Source organism: Mauremys mutica, chromosome 10 (genome assembly GCF_020497125.1).
Source record: "Mauremys mutica isolate MM-2020 ecotype Southern chromosome 10, ASM2049712v1, whole genome shotgun sequence".
NCBI classification, from domain to species: Eukaryota; Metazoa; Chordata; order Testudines; family Geoemydidae; genus Mauremys; species Mauremys mutica.
Window position 1 is genome coordinate 60,877,426 of NC_059081.1, and position 26,495 is coordinate 60,903,920.

General features: G+C 40.8%; 1 protein-coding gene and 1 non-coding gene across 2 annotated transcripts in view; both read right to left on the bottom strand.

Moving 5' to 3' along the window:
* Positions 1-9,912: 9,912 nt before the first annotated feature.
* Positions 9,913-26,495, bottom strand: part of INO80D (INO80 complex subunit D) — a 50,575-nt gene continuing 33,992 nt past the window's right edge. Inside the window, exons 6-11 of the mRNA XM_045032068.1 lie at positions 23,365-23,589; positions 21,056-21,165; positions 18,212-18,345; positions 16,562-16,779; positions 15,834-15,991; positions 9,913-13,810 (exon numbers count right to left, since the gene is read on the bottom strand). Coding sequence (XP_044888003.1) covers positions 12,642-13,810; positions 15,834-15,991; positions 16,562-16,779; positions 18,212-18,345; positions 21,056-21,165; positions 23,365-23,589 — 2,014 coding nt within the window. The 3' untranslated portion in view covers positions 9,913-12,641. The remainder of the gene's footprint in view (positions 13,811-15,833; positions 15,992-16,561; positions 16,780-18,211; positions 18,346-21,055; positions 21,166-23,364; positions 23,590-26,495) is intronic.
* LOC123343468 lies at positions 22,555-22,675 on the bottom strand. Its single transcript, XR_006572255.1, has one exon. It is a non-coding gene; the product is annotated as a small nucleolar RNA SNORA57 (small nucleolar RNA).

A 26,495-nucleotide genomic window follows, 5' to 3' on the forward strand; every position in this document is an offset into this window, starting at 1 on the left:
TGGCATGTTAAACACATTTGTGTGTTGGGGCGTGAACAAGGGGTGTAGAGACTGCTAGTCCTTGCTACCATGCAGTTATTTCAAAATCAGTTATGTTTACAAGCTGTGATTCACGGGCTTCAAAATGCACTGCCTCACCTTTGACTTCCCACTGCAACTCGTTTACGTTTTAAACTTTAGTGACCAAACAATTGCTATGAGACTCTTTGTCACAAGGCTGTTTCTGATATCAAGCTGCAATCAAGCGACCTTTTAAAATGACACAAACACCAGCTTCTTTAGGACAGCCAGAAGCATTTCAACATTTCACATTGTCCACTTGCCTTCTTCTTTTCCAGTAAATTTAGATAAAGATAGTTACTGCTAATTGTTCAAACAAACAATATTTTACTTGTGTCCTTCATTTCTCCCCTATCTGTCCACAGACATACTGTTTGGAGATGGGGGAAAAAAAAGTACATGATGGTGAAGAAACAGCTGCAGAAATTCTTTGAAAAATATAGTTCCTTCCTGCTGAAGGCCTTTCATATTAAATAAATTAAAAGCTTGACTCCAGGCATCTTCATGAGAAATTCACCCTCTACATGGAATGAAAAGAGTAACAGAATAATAATGAGCTGACAAGGTGGGTGAGGTAATATCATCTTTTATTGGACCAACTTCTGTTGGTGAGAAAGGACAGGCTTTTGAGCATACAGTTCTTCTTCAGGTCTGGGAAATGTACTCAGAGTATCACAGCTAAATAAAAGGTGGAACAGGTTGTTTAGCATAAGTAGTGTTAATGTATATTCTAAGGGACCATTCAAGGTCAAGTGGCCTGTTAACACAAGGTAACAATTGGAGATATACCAATCTCCTAGAACTGGAAGGGACCTTGAAAGGTCATTGAGTCCAGCCCCCTGCCTTCACTAGCAGGACCAATTTTTGCCCTAAATCCCTACCTAAATGGCCCCCTCAAGGATTGAACTCACAACCCTAGGTTTAGCAGGCCAATGCTCAAACCACTGAGCTATCCCTCCCCTTTCCATGAAAGCTGCAGAGCCGTGTTAGTTGATTACAGGTTATTGTAAATCTATAAATCCGATTACTCCAATGTCTCTATTCAGTCCATGATTTTTAGTGTCTAGCACAGTTATGAATTTAAACTCCCAGACTCATCTTGTGCAGGTTTCCTTTGAGGCGGAGTACGGAGAGGTTAGATATGCAGTGATCACTTTGTGAAAAGTGTTCACCCACAGGTAACATGATGTTTTTGTCTTTATTTTTCTGTGTGAGTTCATTCAAGAGCATAGTGATCGTCTCATTTTACCTACATAGATGTCACTGGGGCATTAAACGAAACGAGACAATCACTACGCTCTTGAACGAACTCATACACAAAACAGATAAAAGACAAAAACACCCTATCACTTGTGAGCAGAAACTTTTCACGAAGTGCTCACTCTATATCTGATCTCTCAGTCTTCATCCTCCAATGAAACCTGTACAACACCTTCAAATGATGAGCCTGGGAGCTTAAATACATAACTTTGCTAGACAATAAAAATCATGGACTGAATAGAGCACTAGATTTGTGGCTTATTACAACAATATATAACCCACTAACTTCCCCCTCCTCTCCCCCCACCCATGACTGGAGGGGTTTTAATAGGCCACTTCACCTTGAATGGTCCCTTGAAATATGAAACTACTTATGCTACACAATCTGTTCCACCTTGTATTCAGCTATGACACTCCGAGTAAGTTTCCTAGAAGAAGAGTTCTGCGTAAACTCAAAAGTTGTTTCTCTCACCAACAGAAGTTGCTCCAACAAAGTATATAACCTCACCCATCTTGTCGCTCTAATATCCTGGGACCAATATGGCTATGACACTGGATATAATAATGAACTGACATTTTTCCTGCAAAGGTGGGAGAATATTAAAGCCTCCTTAGTGAAATCAATATTATTGAATGTATGAGGCAAACAATGCAAAAATATTTGTGTAGAGAAAGTCTGGAGGAGGAACATTTTAAGGAAAATGTGAGTCTTTAGCAGTTTAGTTGAACAGAAAGGAAAAACCCTGATTACCGTATGCCTTGGCTTCAGAAAAACCAAAAAACCCCCCCAAAAAATAGAAACTAGTGTCTTAATTTCTTTCTGATGCTTTTATGATGAATGGTAGTTTTTTTTATAACAACCTCCTTCTAGTTAAAAGACTATTCAAATGACTTTGGATAATTAAGAGTCTCCTTTTTAAATAAAATTTTGATTATTTTCTGTTCATTATATATAAATGCAGTTTCAGTGAAAGTATTCCATAAGGGACAGCATTTTGCTAAATGTAAAAAATTGCCAACCAAAATTCACACATATACATGTGTATATGCAATATATCTACACTCTATATACATGTTTAATACACATATGCATGAGTATATATCAGGAACCTATGAATGTGTTCTCCACGTTTATGTAAATTGAAATACTGTGTGTAATATATATGTGTGTATGTAAATATATATATACACATACACACACACACACTCAGCACACAGATATACCCATACACACGCCCCAACATATGTATTACAGAAGTCTTCATGTGAAAGCACAGAAGAAACATTACTATAAGGTTACATTTTCCTACAGAATTGTCTGTAAGACAAAATTCCATAGCTGAATTGTGACAAAATAAATATTAAAAATATTGAAAGCAATAAGACTTGAAAACAGAATTGGAAAAACTAAAATACTGGTTAGCCAGGAGCAGACTTTTAACTGTCACTTTCTGTTAAAAGGTTATTGAATCCAGATGTAGCTTAAAAAGGTGAACTAAAATACGGTTTAAAAACAAGAAATACAAAAGACTCTTTGAAAAAGTCAAATAATTTAATACATGAGTAGACAGAAGATATTAATTCAAATATCCTAAAGGGTAACTGTGATTTATTTTTTAAAGTCTCTAAGGTTGAATTTAGAGATCCGAGACATTTGATGAAATCACCAATACCTAGAACAAAGCTGCATTCTCAGCATTGCTTTAAGCTTCTGTGGATTCAGAAGGTGGAACTCTCCTTTTGTCAGGAAAGTAAAAGGAAGGCTTGAATTTTCACTATTTTGTTTTACAATTCTGAATTTTTAACTCAACATGCATTTGACTTAACATTCTGGGACACTGAACAGCTTTGTATATCATTTTCAAAAAGTATTTCAGTTCACATCGCAAAACAAAATCACCACAGTCACATTGAAATTCTGGATTTACATGAACAATCGGGAGAGCAGTGTGTGCATGTGCAGGGCTTGATTCAGCTGTCACTGCAGTCAATCAGAATCCTTCTATTGAGTACACTGAGAACTGGATCAGGCTCTAAAGCTGACCGCTGATGGAAGTTTGATTTTGAAATGCTGGGGTAGGAGATTAATTGGGATGAAGGTAATGGTGTAGAGCAGCATAAGAGGTGGGTATTGGAAGAGGCCTCACAAAACATTAATATAGTATAAACATAAGCAAAAATGTACCAGGAAATTCCATCTTGAGGGTTCAGGTAACAAGATCAATAGTTACAACACTGAAGTCAGCAATTTATGCCATCCAAATTCCTCACTGGAACTATAACTTCATTTGTGACAGTTGCTTAATGGTTAAACACGCATTTCGTGGATATTATACATATCTGGATCTCGCTCACACACACAATATGTATTGTGTGTCTGAGATATGTATGTACATTTCACGTATGTATATACAGATTTAGATCTGCTACATTCATATGTACGTACTGCACACCATGAGGGCAATTCCATGTTCAGCAAAGTGCTACCCAGCTCTCATATACATCTCTCTATACAGATATACACAAGAGGGCTCTATTCTTCCCCATAAATGCATAAAATTGTTTATGCTGGTAACTCCCATTATGATCAACTAATGGGAGGAAAAGGCCTCAGACAACTTCCACCTCCCTGCCCTTCTTTTGTAGGCGTCTGTACAAGAATTATCATTAAAAAAAAACATATTTGAAAGGCTGGGGATGCAAAAAAAACCTAGTTCAACAACATAAAAAAGGTCTGGATTTGCAACTATTTTTTAAGGAAAAAAGTTGCCCAAAACAAATTGGAAATATCTGTAACACTGGAAGCTCTGTTCTAATAAACAGATTTTTAAAGTTTCAGAATTTTCATGATTCAAACTAACAGCAACAGAACGTGCATCATTTAGGATTTTACTCTCTCCAGCCTGGATGGTGTAATGATGAATATCAGGATGACAAGGAGAATAAGTAGGAATGTTTTGGGTTTCCTATGTCTCTCAGGTAAGAACTCCCACACAGATATATCATTTCCCTCTCAAATTATGAATAAATTTAAATGCCCATAATTCAGTGTAGAATTCACAGCACAAATGAAACTCTCAGGATTGGAAGTAAATTTTGTTTTGTATACATTTGTAAGTCCCCAGCAGTAATGTTTTGGTTACAATCAAAATACACAGACCCCCTTAGGAAAACAAATCAGATAACTTTAAAAATGAAACCCTTTAAAGAGAATGGAGACCGGTTCAAAAAAATAAAAAAATAAAAAAAAATCACCCATCTCAATATTTTTTTAACCTGAAAACACAAGGATGACTGATTGACAACGTATTCTAAAGTCAGAGTATGGGAGATTCTGGTATTAACTTGAAAATGGACATTAATTCCTATATCTCACCACCCTAAATATAAATAATCTCATTTTAAAATTTTCTTTAAGGATATAACTCACCCTCCTTTTTTTAAGGCTGTTTTGGGAGCCTGGGATTTTCATGACATTTTAACAGGACTCAATGCAATTCAATTAAAAAGAATAAAATCAACATGATATCAGAGTTAGCCTTATAACAGAAGACTATGTAGCAGAAAGAGTTTGGTTTACAATAGTGAGGACAGAGTAACCCCCTACTAAATAATCACATTTCTACAAGTACATTCCATCACCTCTCAACTACTTTTCTCTTTACAAAAACTATGACCTACGTACAGTATACACATTCATATCACACATACAACCCCCCCTAAATGCATATTTTTGTGTGTGTATATAATACATACATGCACACAAGCAGTCTAATTCTATTTATAAGTCACAGTGGGAATTCCTTTGTAAGGAAAGGAGGGGAGAAAGTTCCTGAATAAGACACTGTGGATTCCGAGATTTAATGTTCTGTCTTGTCAAATTCCAACTCGCATAACTGGACACAAATACATTAAAAAAAAAAAGTTCTTAAAAACTTGGTTCACAACTTCCAGCTTCAGTAGTTGGATTTTTAATTTGATCTATTTACCCTGTAACTAAACATCTAACCATTACTGGTACAAACCACAGATAAATTATTGCAGGATGTAGCCAAAAAAAAAAAAAAAAAAAAAAAAAGTTATAGGAGCAGTAATATACGGACAGGTTAACAAGAGATCTATGTTTTGTTGATACAGGGTACCATTTTATTTTTATATATCTGCAAGGTAGCAAAGAATAGCTGTACACCTTGACACGGCAAAGATCCAGTGTAAAAAGGTGCTTTACTAGTTTTTGTTTTTCCAAAAAAGCTTGTATATAATTTTATAGCTATTAAAAACACATATGCAACATAATTCATTACACTCAATACAGCTTTAGTATAAAACTTATAATTTATGAGGTGATGTTAATAGCATAAATTAATATACCTTTTCTCTTAAAATCTACAATAAGTATTCTGAAAGCTCATTGGGGAAGGGTATCTTTAAATAAAAGTTTAAAGCTGAGCGTGATGGAAAAAGATTCTGTATGTTGAATTTGAGATGAGCACCCCGAGAAGAGAAAAAGTCCCTAAGCCAGACACCATGGACTACAAAACTCAACAAGATTTCTCTTTCTTGCACTCTCATTTAGATGAAGCTCTACCTTAAATTATTATTTACTTTTAAAACTATTTACTTTTTATGTTAACTGCCCTTATTTCCACAAGGAATCCCTGAGACATACCCAAAACTGTACAGTGAAAATTATCACTGTTCAGAGAAACTGGTTCAACCCCTTCTAAATAGATGTACTTTGTATGAGAACCAAACTGTCCATCACTTCAGAATGGATCTATTTCCACTGGAACCAATTGTACTTTTTAAGACGCAGGTTAGAGAGTCATTTCAGGGTAAATCAGTCTACTCCAAAGTATAAGCAATGGTGTAGCAGTTAGCTGCATTAGAGCCATCTGCATCACAGTTAAAGTTTTCCAGGAGAGATTTGGGAGCATTACCTAGCCACAGTTTACTTCAGTGGGGACTGAAGGTGGGAAACATTTTTGTTTTACTAGACCAAGTTCAACATATGTATCCAATTCACACACATACAATCTGTCTGTGTGTGTGTGTGTGTGTGTGTGTGTGTGTATGTATGTGTGTGTGTGTGGTCGTGTGTGTGTTTTGGGGACCGGGGAGGAAAGAGGGAATGAAGAATGCACTTTTCTACACTGAATATATACAGTTTTAAAAATCAAAAGCCTATTTTTTTATCCTATTTGTTTTCAAATTGAATTCTATGAGCTAGGGAAGACAAAAAAAAAAAAAGTGCCAACTCAAGACTTCAGGCTACCTAGAAAAAAGGAAAACTTCCAAATGCCACCTCCAAACTGCAATTCAAAGTCTGTTTCCTTCTTTCATGCTTCCACTACATATCCTTGTTCCATGATAATTGGAAAACTAGGGCATGAAAAACCACAGTAAGGTGAGGGAAAAACAAGAGAGGTAACTGAATCATGACATAGCCAACAGAGTTACAGATTTTATAGATTTGCTTAGGAAAAACTCCTGAGAATCCAGTCATTTTTCCCATACAGACCCAGCCACCAGTGATCACAGAATTGCCTTTTGATATGTGGTTGCAGTTTGCTTTCTTCTGCTAATGAGTAGCTTTTTTCTACCCCAACCTCTGTTAGTTCACACAAACAGTATATTTTACTAGTGTTTTTTACCTTCTGATAGAGCCAAAGTCCGTCATGAACCAATTCTGAAAGACCTGGGTTAAATCCTAACGAATCTGAATTTTGTTTTCCCATTATCATAATCATCGTACTTTAGTGGGGTTCTTCTTGAGGGTATTTTATCAACTTTGTGTTTTAAATAAGGCCAATTCCATAAAGTTTTTCCAGGTCATTTTCTACTGGGAACTTCCTTTAAAATAAAAGGAACTTATGGGAAGAAAAAGATTACATGTAATGTTCCTGAGCATACAGAGCTCTCTCTGTTGCGACCACAGTTATATTCTCAGCAGCTAGCTCACAATTTACTGGTAATGCCACGTGATATCACATGGTATTTTCATTTTATGCCATATTCTGTGAATTGTTACTCAATATTCTATTGCACTGTAGCTCTGACTTCCAAACTTATATTATGACTCGCAGGAACCTCTCCTAAACCTTTTTTTAAACAATCAGAATATTTGCTCATTATCAATCATACAGGATTTTAAATGACTGGCAATTTTGTGTGTCGGGGTGGTGGTGGAGGAGCATGAAAAGAGATGGCAGAGAGCAGGAAAGAGGGGATGAAATTTAAGGAAGCAAGAGGAGCAGCCCAGAACACTCGTCCACTCCCAGCCTAAGTTAAAGGGCCTTATGAGAACGTTCTGAGGGCCCAGCAGCTTGAATCTATTCTTTCAGTTAAATACGCTTCCAGCAACATGGGGCTTGGAATTCTGGGTCCACATCTGATCTGGGCTATTTCAGTTTGCCTTGGGGCTGTGTTAAAGGCTCCTTTGCTGGCAAGAAGAGAAACAAGCCCTTTGATAAAAGCAACTGCTGAAGAGGAAAATTAGGCTAAAGACACACCCACCCATCTCAGTGTATGTCTTCACTACAGACTTAGCCAGTGTTCTTATTCAAGTGTTGCCCCAACCCCCCTCCTGTTCACACACACAAACCTACGTGCACAGCTGGGGATGTGGGTTAGAGCCTGTCACTTCTCCAGGACCTTCCCATGTTCCCCTCACCCCACCTGCTGTGTGCTCACAATGACGGACAAGCTCTCCCACAATTCCCTGGGAAAGAATCAGACCAGGTCAGCTGACTGCAGCACCACCTGCCATGCCCCCAGACGTTCTAGCGACACATGGGGGGGGGGAGGGCAGCGTGGTGGCTCACACCCAGTCTACACTAACACAGGTGCCCAGACTAGGATGCCTGGGCTAATTCTGAAGTGAAGGCATACTCTCAAAGGACTCATTTTCCTCTTCCTTGGTGAACTTCGTTTCCAACAGGGTAATTCAACGGTCAGAGAAAGCTTTAACAAACTCAATTCTGTTCTGTGTTCCTGGTGAGACTCTCGCAGCCAGAGCCTTAGCTCTGGTAAATTAGCACAGCTTCAATGAAGCTGATACAGCCATACTAATTTACACCAGCTGAGAATCTGACCTCTCAATGTCTAAATATTAGGATCATGATCTCCAAAGAAAGCAATTCATGAAGTCAGTAATATAACTTTCAATGAAGCTAATATTTTTTTAAAAAGTTAGCTTCGTCTGCTCCCTCCCACTGAAGAACAAACACACATTCCTGACAGCAAAAATATTTCTCTTGCATTTGCGCTTGCAATCTCATCTCCAATGTTTGCTGGCAGATTACAAGCTTCTCAAGGAGGGACCCTAGAAATGCTTACCAAATGAGAACCTTAAATTGCTTAAGAAAACAGTCCTTTGTTTCATGAACCTATGACATGAAACTGGAGAGTCATTCTATTGCATAGTCTGGCACTCAGTAGGTTAAGCAGAACTGCAGTAAGTTATTTTTGAACAAATGTTCATTGTTACGATGTGCAAATACATAAAGGCAATCAACAGAGGCAAGGAAACAAACAAACGTCTTGACCAAAGGAAAGGTGGATGATATTCAAAAGGTACTTCTCATAATATAGCAAGCAGCAGAGCCAACGGACCAGCCTTTAATTTCACCCCCTTTTTCCCATTAAACAGCCAATGGAACCTGAGTAAACTGAATGGTCAAGGGAAATTCTCACTGTATGGAATATATATTAGGTGTATCTGCTTTATAAACCAGGCCAGCCTCCATAAATTGTCCAAGCAAAGTTAATCTTTGTCAAGAGTGTAATCTCCGCCAATTCTTATGCCTCTGTGCTAAAATCACCTGACATTACTACCCAAAAAGACATTATTGCTTCTACACTTCTCTGTCAAATGCCTTCTAATTCTTTAAAACCCCAAATTTATAGAAAGAACATAATTTTTAGTTGCTAAACTAGCTTTATTCTATTCATTTCATGTATAAGTGGCACAGCAGATACTGATCATTTCAACAAATGGATTGGAATTGCTACACTGACTCTTTGGTGAAAGGGTAATTAGTGCTAATTGCTGTATTATAGGAGATGCACCCTTTTCAAGAGAGCGTGAATGAGAACCATATCAATGGCAGCCGTAAGAACCAAGACAAATCCCATATGAAGCAAACGTATTTCCTGGCGGGAGAGAAGTGACATGTCTGGCTGCATAACCCCTTGTCCTTGGGTCCACTACTCTTCCCACAACACTATGGTGCTGATCCTGCACTGAACTCTATGTGGGTGAAGTCAGTGGGCTTTGTGTGGGTATAGGGATCCACCTGCGGGGTGCTCACTGCAGATTTAGGACCTAAAATCAGAACTGCTTACTAGGATGTAACTTCATTAAATTAGTTATACTTCAATTAGATGAGGTGAACCTGCAACTGGCAACAATCTTGACCACTTCAAAGCTCTGTACTGGAAAGTAGATAGGGATTCCTTTTCTAATGCATGTCAAATAGAAAACTTGTTTAAAGTAGTGCAGCTTTTTTGCAAACTCAATCTGCTCATGAAAAATGTTATGCAGCCAATGTTTAGGAAAAATCACCCACAGATCCATAAAGCTGAGATCTAAAGGGTGAGACTTCCGAAGTTGCCTTATGGGAATCTGATTTCAAATAGGAATTATGCACCTACATTCTCTTGGGCATCTTGGAAAATCCCAGCCTAAATAAATGATCAGATTAAGAGCCAGATTCTGTTCTGAGTTACACTGGCGTAAATCCCTCGTAACTCATCTGGCTAAGAGAATTACTCCATGATTTACACGGATGTAACTGAGATCAGAAATTGGGCCCAAGCGTTTTCTCTACTGGTAGGTAAAGGGAAGTGATGAATGTGTGGGAAGAAGAGAACAGGCTGCTGTTCCATTACAAATTTTGATGAGCGTCAGAAATATTTCATAAATCAAAACCCTCAAACTAATCTGTAGAACATACTGTCACATGACATTTAATACTGGTAGATTTAACAATTGATCATTTACCTATTTGGCGAAGTAGTTCACCCTTCTTTTTCAATCAATCATCTCAATACACTAAAGAAAGTATATTAACACAATGGAAAATAATGCAAACCAAACATTTGTCTCCTCACAAGCATGCGGGGAGGGGAGAGAACAGAATTAAAAAAAAAAATTCCTATCGGCTTTTCCTCATTTCACAATATCAGTGGGACAATACAGTGGGGTTTGTTAAGCCTCATTTCAACTTATGACATGATTTGAAAACATTTAAATCAGTTACAGACAAACTTAGACCACACTTAAGAACACTGGGATTTGTTAGAATATTAAGTCTCGTTTTACCAGGTATGGGAATAAGGATTTCCCAATATCAAAAACCTGAAAATGAATGTGTCCCCCCCGCCACATATGCTTGCAATTTCAGCAAGGGATGTACCCAAAGGGCTTATTCCTTTACAATTAAAAAAGGGACAAAGTTTTTATAAAGACGGGAATGGCTATAACTAGTGAGATATAAACCCGAGATGGGCCGCACCCAGGAAGTTTGGATCCAGATCTCAATCCCTACCCTCAGGAAGTCTGGGAGCAGAGAGTTTGGGCCCCATCATCACTCACATGAACAGAATACCTACATTGAGGGAAGATCTATTACTCTCTACATACTAGGGAATAACTGAACTCAGTTGAATAATCCCTTGCTCAAAGAAATTATTAACCCTCATAATGAAACTGCCTTCAACATGAGGAGAGAAAGATTTGCTTTGCTTTCTCATCTTCTCTCATATGCATCTTAGAAGCAAACCAAACAATGGAGACTTTTTATAACCATCAGGTAGGAATTACTTTCACATAGTGGCTAGTTATAAAGTCACAATTTTCTCAAGCACATTCCCTTTTTTGGGACAGGGAGGGAAGGGAGAAGAGGGAGATTAAATGATTCAAGCAAACTCTTTGTGATTTTGTTATTCTTCTTTAGGGAAGAAACAGATACAAGAGGAATCCACTGCCTTTATAAGACACTGACATTATGACCAAGGAGTCTTAAAACCATTTTCAGCAAACGGGCAATAAAAGCAATAAGGTGTTGTGGATAGAAGGATTTTCCCTATTTTGCCTAAGTAAGTTTGGTTTTGGTAACCACAAATATGTACCCGCTGGTTCCCACATACATTCAACTTCACATACAGGGCATCAGTCTCACAAGTGTCTCAAAAACCGTATGGCTCCTGGTACAAAATCACGACTATTATAGAAAGAGTCTCAACAGCAACAGATAGTTTGAGAAGTTCAGTCATTTTAAATTTACCCCAGGGGCCTGACGTAGATTTGTTTGAATGGGCAGCATTCGGATACATACCAATAGAATTCTTCCAGTTTCAGCTAGGAAACACCTGCTGCGCAGAGTTCTGGACAAAGCCACATTTGAAAAGGCAAATCATCAACACTACAACACCACAGTAATTCAGCACTGGTGGGAATTTCTGCACGAGTCTTGACTAGACCGTTATTCCAATCTTTCCATTTTCTTGTCTTTTCTCCCTGGGCTGACCTTTGAAACAGCAACAACCCTCAGTGCCCTGGGCAAACAGGTAAAACCTATTCGCCCTAGTCAGTCAATCCCCTCTCTGCTCAATGAACCGAAAATAAAGAAAATAAATCAACATTCAGTAGGAACAGTGACCAATTTCGGACGGGGACACAACTACGGTTGACTCAGCAGCAGATTACAAGGAACTGCTGCTCCCTCAAACACACACACGCCCACAGAGGAGGTCAAAAGACTATTTTAAAGGAGTTGTCAAATGAATAATTGAACCATGGTCTTGAGTGCTTTGGTGAACCATTACAAAACCCGAGTGTGGAGCCAACTTTCCATGCCCAGATGCTACCTTTTTTATTTTTTTAAAACCAAGAGACTTTTCCCCACTATAAAAACTTCCTACATGACATGCTAATGGGATGGAAAGCACTGATCTTAACCCTAGGAAACAGTAACGTGCATTGGTAATTTGAGGTATCGTCCCATTTCTAGGTCTTACTGCTAAGGTCAATTACATCCAGTAACTGTGCTGTATCCTTAAGGACATTTTTGGGGTCTGGTGAACCTGCCAGTAATAAATGAGCACCAGTGCATAAACAGCACATGTGAACACCAGAGCGAGGTTCACTGAGGGGCCACCTGGTCTGTACGGAAGCAGGAGGTTTATTGAACCTCCTCTTTTAAAAAAGAAAACAAAACAAAAAAAACCCTCTTCAAAGGAAGGGGAGGACAATAAAGAGGAAAAAGAAGATAGAAAACACAGGGTCCCCATCTGCCTGCAAATACAGACAGATCAGCTCAGTTAGAGGTGGTGAAGGGAGCAGATGCATTATTGGTACTAGTAGCTGTGGCACCTGTTACTGTGAAGCCTGTGGGAGGAGCTATGGAGCTGTGGCTGGGCTGCAGGTCCTTAGGAATGCCACTGTGTGAGCTCAGCTGATGGCCAAAGGCTGCGCTGAACTGAGGGAGTTGCTGTTTGGGGGAAGTGGAGGCCATTAGTTCAGCAGAGGCAGGACCCATGCCACTAAAACTGGTCTGCGGTAACCCCGGAAGCACACTGGAGCTGTTGGGGGTCACAGTGGCGAAGGCAGGCTGTGTGGTCTCTGAGTGCGAGGTGGTAGGTGGTGTGGACAGGGAGGTGGAAAGAAGGTGTCCATCGGCACCAAGAAGGTTGCTAAACGGAGAGGGGTCACCAAGATTGACAGGGAGATTTCCCCAGTGAGTTCTGGGGTTCACCACCCCGCTAAGTGGCACCTCCAGCTGCGGTGGGAGCAAGTGCTGTGCCATCATGGGCATCTCTGCTGAGAAGGTAGCTGCCAAGGTATCACCAGAATAGGATGTGGCATGGGGGGATGTGATATGGTCGCTGTAGGGAGACGGCACATGCTCACTATCGTAATGGCTTCCATGGGGTGAGGAGTGCGAATGGTCACTGCTGTATTGCTGTCGTGAGGTGATTAGGTCATCTGCCTTGCTCAGCAGCTGGGCAGAGTGTGGCCTCTGGGAGGCATGGCTGCCATCATGAAGTCCATGAAACTGTCCTGGGAAGGCTCTCTCCCCAAGTCCACTCTGGCTTATCAGAGTGGCAGAAGTAAGGCCAACGTTGGCTGGGGCAGAGAATTGCCCCTGGATCTGCCCTGCCAGGGGCGTAGGTGGGTTAGACAAGGTAGCAGAACGGAGCAAGTTCTCATCCAGCTCCAGACTGGAGAAATTATCATGTACTATACGCCCATTCAACAGCTCCCCCAAGTCCGTGTTAACCTCTCTGCTCAAGGACTGCATTCCTGGAGCTCCAGCACCTGTGGTGAATACCCCTATCCCTCTATCTGATAGCTCCTGAACTGGCACACCGTCTGTCTGTGTAAGTACTCCAATGGTACTCAGGCACTCAAGAGAAGTTACAGCCTGCAGAGCCCGTTCCAGTTCCTCCGCCTCTTCTGTCGTAGGAAGGAGGTCTCCATTTTTACCTACAGAAACAGGAACAACAGAAGTTAGTTTGCTTTTCAGAGATACGCCTCACACTGTGGCCCTAGGAATACAGCTATCCAAAAAGTTCAATAGGATTTCTACCGGAAAATTATAACAAACTTCCAGAATGGCTCGTGATAGGACTGAAAAAAAACAAGAAATTTGCGCTGTCTGTCTTAGTTGGAAATTTTTTTCCAAATGAATTTTTTTCAGTGTAAATGCAAAATAATAAGCCTTAAACATTTGCCAGATTTACATTAGCCTAAAAAACAGGGGTGGCCAAACTGCAGCTTGCGAGCCACATGCGGCTCTTTTACAGTTAAAGTGTGGCTTGCGGAGCCCCCCCACACCCTCCCATTCTTCACCTACCAGACTGGAGTGGGGGGAGCTCGGGGCTTCTGCCCTGCGGTGTGTTGGTGGGGCTATGGGCTTCTGCCCAGTGGGGAGGGAATCCAGGGGCTTCAGCCGTGTGGGAGACCCCTGCCAGGGCTCGGGGCTTTCAGCTCCGCTCTTGCTGAAGCCCTGAGGACTGGCAGGTGCCTCTCGTAGGGCTTAGTCCCACTACCCTGCTGCGGGGCAGAAGCCCCAAGCAAGCGCACTAGGCTCTCAAACTTCTGAAGATTATAGCACAGTCAAACGTCGCAATAACGTGCTCCGCCATAATGCGAAATCGCATATAATGCGATCATAGGTTGGCTCACCTTTAAGGCATAATACGGTACTGTACCAGTGGTACCCAATGCCATGGCAGGGGAGAGAAGCTGCAGCCCCACGCCTGCCGGGGACAGAGAACTCTGAGGCTGCGGGTGCCGGTGCTCTGTCCCCAGCAGGCGCGGGGCCACAGCTTCTCTCCGGCTTCTCCGGGGCTGCGGGCGCCGGTGCTCTCTGTCCCCGGCAGGCGCGGAGTCACAGCTTCTCTCCGGCTTCAAGAGGAGCCGCGGCCCCGCGCCTGCCGGGGACAGAGAACTCTGAGGCTGCAGGCGCCGGTGCTCTCTGTCCCTAGCATGCGCGGGGCCGCGGCTTCTCTCCGGCTTCAAGAGGAACCGCGGTCCCCTGCCTACCAGGGACAGAGAACTCTGAGGCTGCGGGCGCCGGTGCTCTCTGTTGGCAGGCATGGGGCCGCGGCTCCTCTTGAAGCCGGAGAGAAGCCACGGCCCCACGCCTGCCCGGTTTCGCTGTATGTGGCTCGGAGGATCAGTAAGTTTGGCCATCCCTGATATAAAAGCTTAAGTATCTTTTCAAAGTGTGATGCCACATAGTACTAAGATCAGTCTACAAAGTCCATTTTGCTTATTATGTTATAACAATTACTTAAAAATGTGGATGGGTTTCTAAAAGACATGTTCTATGAATTAATTCAGGGAAGTTCTATGGCCTATGTCATACAGGAGGCCAGACTGTATGAACATAACAGTCCCTTCTGGCCTTGGATTCCATGAATAACCTAAATTTTATTAATAGGATTAAAATGCCAAATTCTGATATCATGTCAGCTCAGAAAAGTGACAAAACGCACAGCAAGAGGTTTCCAAAACTCCTGGTGGTTCTTTTCTGAGCCTTTTCCCACCGTTAGTGGGCGCTGAAGTCAACACACACAGAAATTCAGGTGTATTTCAGCTCACAAGCAAGTTTCACAGGTTTTTTTTTTTTAATTTCTGTTTTCCTTTGATAAAAAGACAGACACTGATAAAACAGGGCTGTAATCCCAGTCACAGAATGATCTCTTACTGAGAATTTGATTGATTAAATTGCAATTGTCAGTGACATGCAGAAGAGCACAAAATCAATCAGGACTTCCGTAGCACTAAGTATACAAACAAGCAAATAATCACACAAGCACGTCTTCTAAAACATGCTCTTCTTAGAGGTCACGTATAAGCAGTAGATGAATGTGTGCTCTTTGTCTAATAGTTCTCTTCCCTGCAAGAAAGCAGGTGAACCCTCAAACGCACATTTCTGACTGTTCACTTTCTCACCTCACTATTTGTATTAACTTTCACATAAATTAAAACAAAAATATACCTTCAAAGAAATCAAAATCTTGCAAGTCATCAGGCAGCCGTGGTAGGACATCAGAAAAGTCCTCCTGATTCAATTCCAAGTCATGTGGAATGTCTGTGATTTCATTGGCGATGTCATCGGGCAGCTCATCTGTACTCAACTCTGGCGTGGAGGGGCTCCTGGAGAGACAGTGATGTCAGTCACACTCTTAAATCCTGATTTCTCACTACTGCAGCATACTTTACAGAAGGTCTGTTTCAGTCTTTGCTCTGGCCCCTCTGCCCTTTTTATATTTTAAAATCAACAAGTGGAAAGAATGCCTTTTAGACAAGTTTCATTAAAAAAACTCTTCAATTTGTTCTACTAATGACACTTGTAAGTTGTGCATCGGCAACAAAACATTTTATCCATTTAATCGAATCTTTGTTGAGATCTGAAATTAACATTTTCCAATTCTTCCTTTCAGCAATGACAGAGATACAAGACACCTGAAGATGTTCATTTCAGTTCAAACACCAAACGAATTTGGAAGGTCAAAATATTAAGTGGTGGGGAAAAGAAAAAGGAAAATTCGCCCTTCGTCTATATTTAGCAGACCTAATTAAGCCCATAAAATTGGAGCTGAGGTGTGTCCAGCTTTCATTTAGTCACACTCTGTACAGTGTACTGACTCCTCCGCCTTTTCCTATATTTAATTTTTTCATTAAAAAGCTAAAAAAAAAATAAAATGAGCCGCCACTGGCACTGACCGTATGTGGGAGATCTCCACTGGCAGTGAGATGCTGGTGGGCATACTGAGGTTCCCTTGGGGCACTGCAGGAGGAATAGGTTTCTGGGGCCTACGTGGTCCCCTCCTTCTCTTCTTCTTGTGTTTTTTGGTAAGTGCAGGTGGCTTCGTTTTTTTCCTGGGTTTCCTCTGCTGCTGGTGCTGAACTTTACGGGAGCTGTCCCCTCTCAAGAAATTATCCTTTTGGAGAAAGAATGAAGGAAGAAGGGACACATTAGGATCCAATGCAATTTTCTTTTCTTGCCATTCCCAAACATTGAGACATAAGGTGAGTGAAGAGAGGATCTTTCTAACTGCCAGCCTGCAAATCCAAGCATGGATATGAAAGCCAAGTTACTTCCTTTTCTCCTCCTGCATCATCACTGAGAACAACGAGTACATTACATCCTTAGTTACACCGATGCAACCTCTCTGTAGGCAAATGAGGTTGCACAGGTTTAATCGAGGGCACAATCTGGGATGTTTATTACTGGTAATAGTGAGTGAGAAAGAATGAACCCAGCTTAATTCTCCGATCGGGTTTGCAGAGCTGGCAGTCAGAAAAAAATCCCACACTATTTGCATCACCGAGATATAGCAAATATGGAAGCCCACAGTGTCATTTTCAATGACTGTGTCAGAGTAGAACTACAGTTTAATGCACATAAACTCCAAAGTAAACGATTTGGAACACCCCAGGTAAGTATTAAAAGAATGAACAATATTGGGGTGACCTGGTGGCAAGGATTTGTGCAGCTAGGTGTAAACCAGAGTTCTAGTCACGTTCCCATTGCTGTAAGGGGCCGAGAGCACTGAAGAGACATAGTAAGTGCTGTAGGACTGAGAATTGGCAGGGGACGCAGGTGCACAGCTGTAGGGCCTTGTACTCCTGAAGAGCAACCCACTGGCCAATTACAAAATGAGCGCCATTTTATAGGCTCTGAAGCAAGTTGGATTCAGTCTTCGATTTTGATTATGATGGTTGTGACACAGGGCTTTGATGTGCCAAGCAAAGGAAAAAATGGGGGACAATCTTCAGGCCTCTGATAGGGACACTGAGGATTTACCTGGAGAGAGAGAAAAAAAAACCTGGATTAAAACTTTAAGGGTCTGCGTTACACCAATAAAACACAAAGGGAACCTCAGAGTTTAAGGTGACCCAAAAATATTTTTGAAAAAAAATTAAATGACAGGGGCTAAATGGCAGCTGGCACATAAATTAACCTAAAAATGCTGCTTTTGGGGAAGGTCGGTGGAGATCAGAAAAATCGAGGCTGTTGTCTCACGTTCCACTGGTTCCCAGCCTGTTATAATGCTCCAGAATACACCATGCTGCAGGGTCACAGCTATTGCGATACCACAGTCATAGGCAACCTTAGATATTGTAGCCTGAAACTCTCTCACTAGGTTTTACTATACTATTTTATGGAAAGGTCAGGTCAATTTCCATTTTTTAGTATATTTCCTTCTCCTGGAAAAAAAAAAGTATATATAAAGCTATTTTATACCCTTTGGGATATATATATATATTTTTTTGTAAAATAGCATAGCAGTTGCTAAACCCAGACCAGATAAATAGAACTCCTGATGACCCCAATTTGTGGGAATAGTTACAGCTGCGGTTTATACTTACCATTTTTTTGGCATGTTCTTCACACAGAGGTGTCTGATGTGTAATGTCAAAAACTGGCACAGAGCACTGCTGCCCATCTGCAAACTTGGCTGTGCAACTTGAGAAGAGCTGCTGAGAACGGTTCAATAGGATATCTATGCGTTTCTGGGTCAGGAACAACACACCAGACGGTGATGGAGAAATGCCAATATGATAAAAAACAAAGCTTTGAATTCTACCAGTCCATCGAGATGTTATTTTTAATGAGTATCTTAACTTTGTTGTTTAAGCTGAAAGCTAGGTACGGCTCAAACCCAACTTTTCAAGTAACAAATTGCATTAATGCAGCATTGCTAAGGATTTTATCATTTGTTATGAAGGGTTCATTGATGCATCTATTTTGCTAATGAGTTCTTAGGGGAAAAAAAGTATTTTTCTTGGAGACTCAATCAATAGAATCAGTTTGGTGCACTGTAGTCAGCAGGACTATTTCCTACTGACTGTCCCTATTAGAACATTAAAAAGAGAATTTCTTAATTTCATCCTTTAAGCTAAATTTTTGGTATTTACCTTTCTTTCTCAAGAAAACAAAAAGTTTTAAGATCCTTCCTGTTCCTCTGAAAGCAGATATGTAATCAGACTGAAAAGGTCAAATAAACCTAAACTGAAACTTGTGTTTTCAGACATTAAGGTAAGTCAAATACGTATTTCACAGTGGGTTTTTTTTTTCTTTTTCAAATAAAGTTAGCAACTTTCCTTCTGCCCAGAGTAGTTCATAGTCAAACCTGCTGCTAGAATCACAGAAGCACAGGGCTGGAAGGGACCTTGAGAGGGCATCAAGTCCAGCCCCTTGAGCTGAAACAGGACCGAATAAACCCTGACAGGTGTTTGTCCAACCTCTTCTTAAAAACCTCCAACGATGGAGATTCCACAACTTCCCTTGGAAGCTTATTCCATAACTTAACTACCCTGATGGAATGAAAAAATATAATATAGAACAACAAAGGAAAAAGGGAAAACCTAAGGATGGATAAGGCAGGAAACAAGTATCTGAAAATGGTGGAAAGAGACTATTTTCATTCTGGGGGGAGACGAGTGAAGGGGAGAGAAAAGCAAGATCAAAGCATTCTCTGTTTCTCTGAACTGGACTTGAGACATTGCAGAATAATATTTTTGTGGGAATTGAGGAGGGGGTTGTATTTGTGTACACACACACACACACACACACACACACACCCCCTTTGGGTGCAGAGCTCTTTTGAAAATCTGACCCCATGTATCTAAGCCTTGTAACTGCCCCACATTTAGGCTCTTGTTCACAGAAATCTGTATTTTTAAGATATAAAATTAGAAATCAGCATTGTATTTTGCAGCCATTGCAGGGACAAGCAACATGTCCCGCAGAGATGTACTACGTTGGTGGGGGCCAAAGTGCACCATCTAATACCCACCCATACCTGCCTTATTAGCTGAACTTTGCAAGGCCACACAAAACCGTCAGCTCCTTTCAGATACAGACAAAGACGCAGCATGGGACGTAACTTCCCGCTGCCCGCAGATAGTAAGTTACAGAAGCCAATTAGCTCATCATGCACAAGCCTCAAAGCCCTTTACAATGTATTGCCACCCTCATTTTACAGCCAGGGAAGAGAAGGTATAGAGAAGCGAAGTGACTTGCTCAAAGTCAAACAGCAGGCCAGATCTGTCCAGTGTGCCTTCCACTGGACCATGGTGCCCATGTTGGATAAGACTGTCAGTGGCCACTGATAGCTTCTGATTTCAACTGACATTAATGTATCTTAAAAATGTATATTAATAAGAGCCTAAATGGGCCAAGAATAGTCTGTGATTTCCCCCTCTCAGAGGAACTGGTTTTAAAAGCTTTTTATGGTAACTCAGTTTTACGCCCACCATTTTAAAAGACTTTGCTTTTGTCTCATCCATTTAGATCCTTTCTACCCTTTGCGTTCATTCCCCCGCCCTCATCATTTTGCAGCACTCCCTCAGTTCCTAAGGTGGCTGTGAACTCACAGCTATAGTTTTGTGGGGAGAAGGAGAGGGAAGAAAGGTGTGAGAAGATGCAAGTGGGTCTTGTCAGGTAAGAAAGAGTACTTCAAATAATCATAAAAAATTCATGATAATAATCATCTTTAGCCTCCAGGTTCAGATATGGAAGCTGGTTTTGACTCTTACAAGGTTTCCCCCATACACACACTTTTTGAGGAGAATGCCACACCTCCACAGATCACATTTCTGTAAGGTTTTCCTGAAATCCCATGCATTCACATACAGGTTTTTCCTCACCCAGAGCTATGTCCTAGGGACTTCTCATTCTTCCCCCGCACCGCCTCATTTAGCAATGCAGGCTATTAGAACCTTCATTCATTCCCTCTAGCCTACCACTTTACTCCACAGTATTCCTAGTTTCTGCATACACAACTGAATCCTGTAAGACCATCCAGTATTCCTAGTTTCTGCATACACAACTGAATCCTGTAAGACCATCCAGACATCCTATGGAAAGCTACCATCAACTACACAAGAGCAGTGCAGAGCACACTCTCCCATCAAAGAATGAGATCTGTAAAGCTGCTGGTAGGCAGCAGGCTGAGCTCAGGAGGAATGCAACAGTGTAACTATGACAGATACCAGTAACTTGAAGTATGGGTCTTCTCTGCCTATGGTGAATAGATCACCTCCCACTACCCGAAATACCTGTGAGAAGACAGACACAAAGCCAAAACGGTTCAGGAGACATTTGCAAATAAGTATTTCTGATACAAAATTATCTGTCACGCTAAAGAATGAAACTTTATCAATGGTGTTTCCTTCCTCAATGAGCATAGAGGGGAGATAAGAGGATACGTTGAAAACAATGCCTGGTGAATGGAAGGGCCTTGTTAGTGCACTGTTCACCCTTCACAGTTCCACTACACGTTGTTGGTTCTGCATCTCTCTGCTTGGCTTGGCTTGTGCTGAAACAAAAATACATTACAACATGGAGTTTAAAAAAAAAAAAAAATCCACTGCCAGCAGATATCCTGGCATAACAGTAACACTAAACTAAGGGCTTGGCTACACTTACAAATTTGCAGCGCTGCAGCAGGGTGTGAAAACACACCCTCTGCAGCGCTGCAAATTGCGGCGCTGCAAAGCGCCAGTGTAGTCAAAGCCCCAGCGCTGGGAGCCGCGCTCCCAGCGCTGTCCGTTATTCCCCACAGGGAAGTGGAGTACGGACAGCACTGGGAGAGTTTTCTCCCAGCGCTGGCACTTTGATTACACTTAGCGCTTCAAAGCGCTGCCGCAGCAGCGCTTTGAAATGCAAGTGTAGCCAAAGCCATAGCAAAGTGAACCATGACACTCTGGATATGTGGTTTACAGTTCACATCTGTGTAGTTATTTATTCTCTAGAGCTGGATATAGGACAGATGTAAACAAGGGGCCAGGGTGACATCGGTGTAACAGCATTACAGAATGAAGCGAGCAAGACTTCATCACAACTGTTTGTTTACAGCATCTGACACAACAAGGCCCTGAACCTGATCAGAGACTCCAGGCATGCAATGTAAATATTAAATGACAGAACCCAGAGTTGCATTCTCACTGAAATTCAGCTCACATGCAGAAGGCTTGCACAAGGCCTAGGCAATGCATAAGTCCTACGTAAGACCTCAAAATAGGACTGGCCCTTTGCACAGGGTGAATTTCACCTTGTACGCATATTATTCTTGACGCTGATTGAAGGTTCTTTGCTATTACCCTTAGGGCGTCATCAACTGTTTTAAGATAGATCACAAGGCTGAGCAAAATAATTTTAGTAAATATTATCATCCCCTATGGTCAACGTGAAATATTTTGGAGTCACAAAATCAATTCAGTTCCTACACTTTATGAAATTGGAGCAGTGACTATAGAGCTCTATTATTTTGTCAGACTACCCCCGATTTAATTTTTTGTTCACTTCTAATTACACAACTAATCTGTGTGCCACAGAGTAGACTTTACTTAGGTTACCAAATAATCTGACCAAGTTGCACTGAATTAGCCAAATCATTCTGGCAAGGTTTATCATGTAGTTTAAGTTTGAAGACATTTATTTATGTATTTATTTTAAAAACGTTCAGTTAGAAACCATTTAATACGACTGAGGTTCTGAGCTATCCTTATAAAATGGGAGCCTTTTCTCCCAGCCTCAATATATCCCTCACCATAAAGCAGAGCCCTTAGACCTTCTTCACCCCCCAGAGGAGCTAAGAGCACCCCCATGCAGAGTGCTCTGTGTGAGGAGGGTAGAAGCTGCTTTAAGTCTACTCCTGCCACCTGCCCCCTTCCCCCAATAATGGTCTTCAGAGTCCCCCAGAGCCACATGCCTTGGTGAGTGAGGATAGAACCAGCAGAGGGAAGCTGCTGATACCAAAGACATAACACCAGGATTTGCGCAAATATTCTATACAAAGCAACTCCATTCATGACAAAAACTGGAGGGGTGTTGACATTCTCTAAAAGGAAATCCCACAGAAAGTAACCTTCAGAGTTGTTAGAGGATATTTGTTTCACTGTTGAATCTCATTCAATGTTAGATCGAGTCAAATCTAATACATTATGAGAGCTTCTGATGATATGCTAGAAAGAGGTAAAGGGAAACACAGACTCCCCCCCCGCCCCTAAAGTTTGCATTGCTGAGGGAATCTGCAGAGCAGAGTGAATGTTTCTGTAAAGCATTTAACTAAAAACCCAAGACATGTGGGTGGGTGATCAGTTACAATGAGAGAATCAGTAACAAAAGTCATAAGCTAAAATACTCCGGGTGAAATCCTGACCCTAATGAAGTCAATTAGAATGTTGCCGTTGACTTCAATGGGACCATGATTTTATCCTAAGGAATTAAAATCATGGGCGTGTGTTGCGGAACAAATGATCCATCTTCTACACTACACAGCTAAAAAATGCCTAACCTTTTAAGAAATAAATCGTGCTTTAATTTATTGTACTCTACAGATAGGATTAGTAATGACAGGATAATAATGTCAGTATTATTTTGCCTTCCATGTACAGGAGCCGTGTGGATATTAGGTTGAAAGTTCAACATTTCAACTTAGCTTGCTTGTTTCACTACCGATTCTCACCCAGCCTTGCCTATGACTACAGGCAGGTTGGAGTGTATGAGCTCTAACCTGGTCCAAGTGCATGTAGCTCTTCGGAGTTCCTGTATCAGTTGCCCAGCACATTCCGGCTCTCTGCTGGCCGCATGCAGCAAAGCTTTCCGGAGCGTATGCCGGCATTTCTTTTGACGAGATTCTGCCCGCTCCAGGCGGCAGAGGTGCTTATATTTCTGCTGAAAGTAAGTGCAAAGTTGGGTCACCCTGGAACTCCTGCTATCTGCATCATCATCATCTGACCTGTGAAGAAAACACAAAATAGATGGTATCAGAGGGGTAGCCGTGTTAGTCTGGTTCTGTAAAAGCAGCAAAGAATCCTGTGGCACCTTATAGACTAACAGACGTTTTGCAGCATGAGCTTTCGTGGGTGAATACCCACTTCTTCGGATGCAAGACAAAATAGATGGTCTTTTTCAAAGAGAACTAAATTTATAACTCTCTCAGAATTATTCAACAAGCATCTTTCTTCTAATTCCACACTTAGCTAAAGGCTAAAAACAGCCAGGGATATGTTCCCTAAGAGAAACTCAACCAATTCAAACTATGGGAATCCTTTTAAATGTTAAAGGTATTTAATCTTCTTGGTATGTCAGTATTAGAGATTACATCAATTTATCTTTGAGTCTGACACATCTAAATGTCTGGAACTTGCTGTTAAAAAGAATACTGTTAACTTTTATTTACTGTAAATGTCTCTGCAAATGAAGTTAAGCTTGATTTAAGCTGCAGTTATGGAAAGGAGAAAACACTCAGCAGAAACTGATGGAAGAAAGGTCATGCCAGAGAAGCATGGTTGAATTCTAAGAACACCGTACCAGACCATTGACCTTTCTTCATGGATGATTTTACTGGGTGAACTTTTTTCTCCTATTTCCCCAGAAAGCTGGCTCCAAGTTCTCCTCTAACCTTCCCTGGGCTTACACCAATGAAACTCCAGTGACTTTAATGAAGTTACTTCAGCTTTACATTGCTACAAATACGATTAGAATCTAGCCTCTGATATCTACTACCCAAATTGACAGGCACTTATGTTGTTCGCAGTGTTACTGTTGTTCTGTTGGTCCCAGAATATTAGAGAGACAAGGGGGTGAGGCATTATCTTTTATTGGACCAACTTCTGTTGGTGAAAGAGACAATCTTTCGAGCTTATGGTCTTATGTAGCTCTGGAGTGAAATCCTGGCCTCACTGACTGCAGGGGCAAAATTCCCATTGACTTCAGCTGGGCCAGTATTTCACCCCTGGTGAATCAGAATAACTCCAAAGTCCATGTAGATGCACCCACCTGTATCAGAGATGAATTTTTTCCCTTTGTTTTAGTATATTGGGCAATTTTTTAAGTAGTAAAACTAAGACACTAATATTAAAGCCCATGGATGACTTCCCTGTTATGTGCTGTTATGATGAGATACAGTAAAAATCACACACAAAACACACAGTTATGCATTAGGTATTTAGTTAGAAAGCAGAGTTTACTACAGAGTTAATACACAGGGTAGTGAGAGAGGGATCTGGGTAAGCCTATGCAAGAAACTGAGTAGACGCATGAACTGGGAGCACCCAATCAGTCAATCCCCATTTACTCAGGAAGGTTTTTCTCCTTTTATTTTCTTTTTCTAAATGGCAAAGCACACACACCATAAAAATACCCAAACCTGCCAAACATGCTCGGTAGAAGTAATAAAAATCATCACTGGGGCTTTTTCAAATCTAGGATCTCTCATAGTACCGAGCGGTCAGCTTCACCCTGATAACACTCAGCAAAACAATGTTTATGACCAAGAAGCACTGGAGTGAATTTATTTCAAATAAGACATTCTCCGTTCAGTCTTCTCTGGAGAAAATAAAACTTGGCAATTCTTGCTAAACTTAGCAACCCTAAAGCAAAGGAGTTAAAAACTATGGTACAAAGTGCAGAGCTTGATCAGCAAAATCAAATACACTGAAATCCAAGTCTCTGAACAACAAAGCGTATTGCAAAACTAGTTAATGACAGCCTAAACGCTGACCATCAACTGCAATATTTATTAAATAAAATAAGATCCAGAAATGTCAGAGTGGTAGGTGCTCCTCTAAGAGAAGGGGATTCAAATTTAATTTCTTTCATAGAAAAACTTGTGCCAAACATTCTCAGTTTAGATGCGAAAGTTCCTCTCTGTTTGGGAAAGCCTACTTAATACCCATCAGAAAAGCCCATAAAAACTCCAGTGAGGAAGCACAATCATAACAGAAATATAAAGCTACCTACGGTATATAAGAACTTAACCAAATATATCCTCTGCTAATTAATAAATGGAAAATATTATCAGTTAATATAATTAACAGTATCCCTTAACATATTTAGATAATGATAAAAAATAAGAATGCAATGAGTGGGTTAAAATGTCAATTTGATCAATATACAGAATTGCATGGCTTTTTAATTATTTTCTCTTTCTTTCTATTTTAAACAACCACCATGGGGGAGGAAGATGGGTGAGAGTGAGTAGCCTCTCCTTATATGAGGCAGTCAACACAAAAATATGTAATACACAGATATAACTATTAGGCGCTTATAAGTATATTACTTAAAATAAAGTTACAGTATTCGCAACTGAGCAGAGCATTAGAGAAAGGAAACAGTCTGCATTAGAAAGTGAAAGTGGTTTTGAAAAGGTTTTGCTTTCTGATTTGAGTGGCCTTCTTTCAGAGAACGTCTTTACAATTATAATAAACCTCTGACTCACCTCCCATTGAGCTGAGTGTAGAAAGGTCAAAACATGTATAACTCCTTTTGACTGATGAGTTATGAGATAATTCTGAAAATCACAAGTTAAGAGGCACACAGAGGCCCAGAAAGCACTGCAGAAGTGGCTCTTGTATTTTCTGGGAGACAACCAAGTTTTAAATAATACTTAGGACTTTCACTTCCAAGCAAGACTAGCCAAAACATATCTGTACATCCCAAGAGACTTTAAAATAGCAGTCACATCCACCGTTTTTTGTGTCAAAATTTCAAAAACACATTTTATTTTCACCCTTCTATGCTGAGCTGTTTAAGCAAACTACATTTGATTTATTCTCATTAAGCATGTGTAACAGAGTACGATGAACCAGGATTTAAAGTCTGGGATTTCATTTTTAAAGTATTGCTGAAACTGCATGGGAG